The sequence below is a fragment of the Nansenia antarctica genome (assembly GCF_963989245.1).
Source record: "Nansenia antarctica genome assembly, contig: SCAFFOLD_177, whole genome shotgun sequence".
Lineage (NCBI taxonomy): Eukaryota > Metazoa > Chordata > Actinopteri > Argentiniformes > Microstomatidae > Nansenia > Nansenia antarctica.
In genome coordinates this window covers 27,734-30,000 of record NW_027663119.1, presented here as the reverse complement: position 1 = coordinate 30,000, position 2,267 = coordinate 27,734, and the positions used below count along the sequence as shown (strand labels likewise).

At 40.4% G+C, this 2,267-nt stretch overlaps 1 protein-coding gene across 1 annotated transcript in view; it reads right to left on the bottom strand.

Moving 5' to 3' along the window:
* The window catches only part of LOC308175283 (layilin-like), a gene marked incomplete at both ends in the record, with an annotated part of 9,821 nt that extends 8,622 nt beyond the window's left edge, over window positions 1-1,199 (bottom strand). The window contains one exon of the mRNA XM_080550978.1: window positions 1,193-1,199. Within this exon, the coding sequence (XP_080407104.1) occupies window positions 1,193-1,199 (7 nt within the window). The remainder of the gene's footprint in view (window positions 1-1,192) is intronic.
* Between the last annotated feature and the right edge of the window lie 1,068 nt (window positions 1,200-2,267).

Sequence of the window (2,267 nt, the reverse complement as noted above, 5' to 3'; positions counted from 1 at the left end):
GATTTACAAGCTGTTTGAAAATGCGGTAACATCAACATGTCACTAAACTCATTTGGATCATTTGTTCAGCTTGAAAGACAGCAGCACATAGACCCCAATAGCGGCCAGCTCAGGTCATATCACGACTAGTTAGTATCTGGCCCAGAATATCACCCTATTTCAACTAACATTTTACCGAAAAAGACTACCTCTGAAAATAACTAAATAGTTGTAATCAAGGTTAAAATAACTATTTTTCCAGAGTCAACCTACCTTACTGGAACTTAAATAGGACGGTCATAATAACAATAATAGGATGCACCTGTTGTGCCTGAGTTAGAGAGTTGCTCTCCGCCCCGTAGTGTCCAGATGGAACTGTGACAACAATACATGTTGTACATACATTCATTATGCATAGTGGCTCATCAAAAGTGAAGCTGAGCGTTATCATGCATGTCAGCGGAGGCTGGTGGAGGTAGACATTGGAGGATGGGCTCATTGTAATGCATGGAATGGAATGAGGATTACAATTCCATATTCTGTTCCATGCATTACAATGACCCCGTCCTCCAATTTCTACCTCCACCTGCCTATACCCATGACCCTAAGTGCACTGCTGGTGCTTATGCTCAAGGTGTGTACCAGGTTTGAGAGAAACAGAGAGAGGGAGAGAGAGGGAAATGTCGATAAGCGATATTGTCTGAAGGTAAATCAGATCAAATAGTCCTGCTTGACGTTACACGGTTACATGAATTATAAAATCGGCCCACCAACCAATAATGAAGAGGACAACCCTCTCCTAAGTACATATCCTCGAGTGGTTTATGGGGGTGGACAGCCAATTTTCTCCGCAACTATTTATCAATGTCAGTTTTGATGGTGAATGGGGCCTACATCCTATGGAAGCCTATAGCAGGAGATGTATCTATCCACCACTGCTGGCTCTGAGCCCAGAACTGCAGAGCAGCACTTTACTTCCGCAAGGTAGTTCACCACACCTCACTCAGGAGAGGCTGGTGGAGGTTGAAATCGGAGGACAGGCTCAGTGTAACGCATGGACTAGAATGAAGAATGGTATCTATATGTGTGTGTTGGATACCCTTCCTCATTCCATTCCATGCGTTAAAAAAACGAGTCTGTCCTCCACCAGCCTCCCCTTACTGCACTGCTTTCTGTGGTCAGTTTGGTTGTACGTACACTCAATACAGCCTACTGGACATTTTGTGCAAGTGAAAGAACCTTTAAAAAAAAAAAATGTATTCTTTATTGACAGATACAGTAGAGATTTAGACAGGAAGGATGGGTGAGAGAGAGGAGGGATGACATGCAGGATATGTCCCCGGCCGGAATCGAACCGGGGGACCCTGCGGTTACATGGTCAACGCTTAACCCGCTACGCCACCTAAGCGCCCTGAAAGAACATTTCTATAACATTTTAATTATGTATTTAAAATGAAAAACCTTTTTGCAAAAGTCTTCACATCTCTTGCTGTAGCTGAAAGGCAAACATGGCAACACAAGCTTCTCAATGAGTTGAATTGAGTCCATTGAGTGCACTGATAACAGTTACATTTTTGGGGGAATGTATTAACTTACTAGGATCCCTCATTTGAATAGGAATCAACCTCTGTTAATAGGGTAGTAAGGTAGTTACTACAAACCTCTGTTAATAAGGTAGTAAGGTAGTTACTACAAACCTCTGTTAATAAGGTAGTAAGGTAGTTACTACAAACCTCTGTTAATAAGGTAGTAAGGTAGTTACTACAAACCTCTGTTAATAAGCTAGTAAGGTAGTTACTACAAACCTCTGTTAATAAGCTAGTAAGGTAGTTACTACAAACCTCTGTTAATAAGGTAGTAAGGTAGTTACTACAAACCTCTGTTAATAAGGTAGTAAGGTAGTTACTACAAACCTCTGTTAATAAGGTAGTAAGGTAGTTACTACAAACCTCTGTTAATAAGGTAGTAAGGTAGTTACTACAAACCTCTGTTAATAAGGTAGTAAGGTAGTTACTACAAACCTCTGTTAATAAAGTAGTAAGGTAGTTACTACAAACCTCTGTTAATAAGGTAGTAGTTACTACAAACCTCTGTTAATAAGGTAGTAAGGTAGTTACTACAAACCTCTGTTAATAAGGTAGTAAGGTAGTTACTACAAACTTCTGTTAGTAAGGTAGTAAGGTAGTTATTAATAAGCTAGTAAGGTAGTTACTACAAACTGAGATAATGGAGAGGAAGAAGACTTCTCATGAATGCTACGCTGCAGCCTGGAGACACTTTAAACAAAA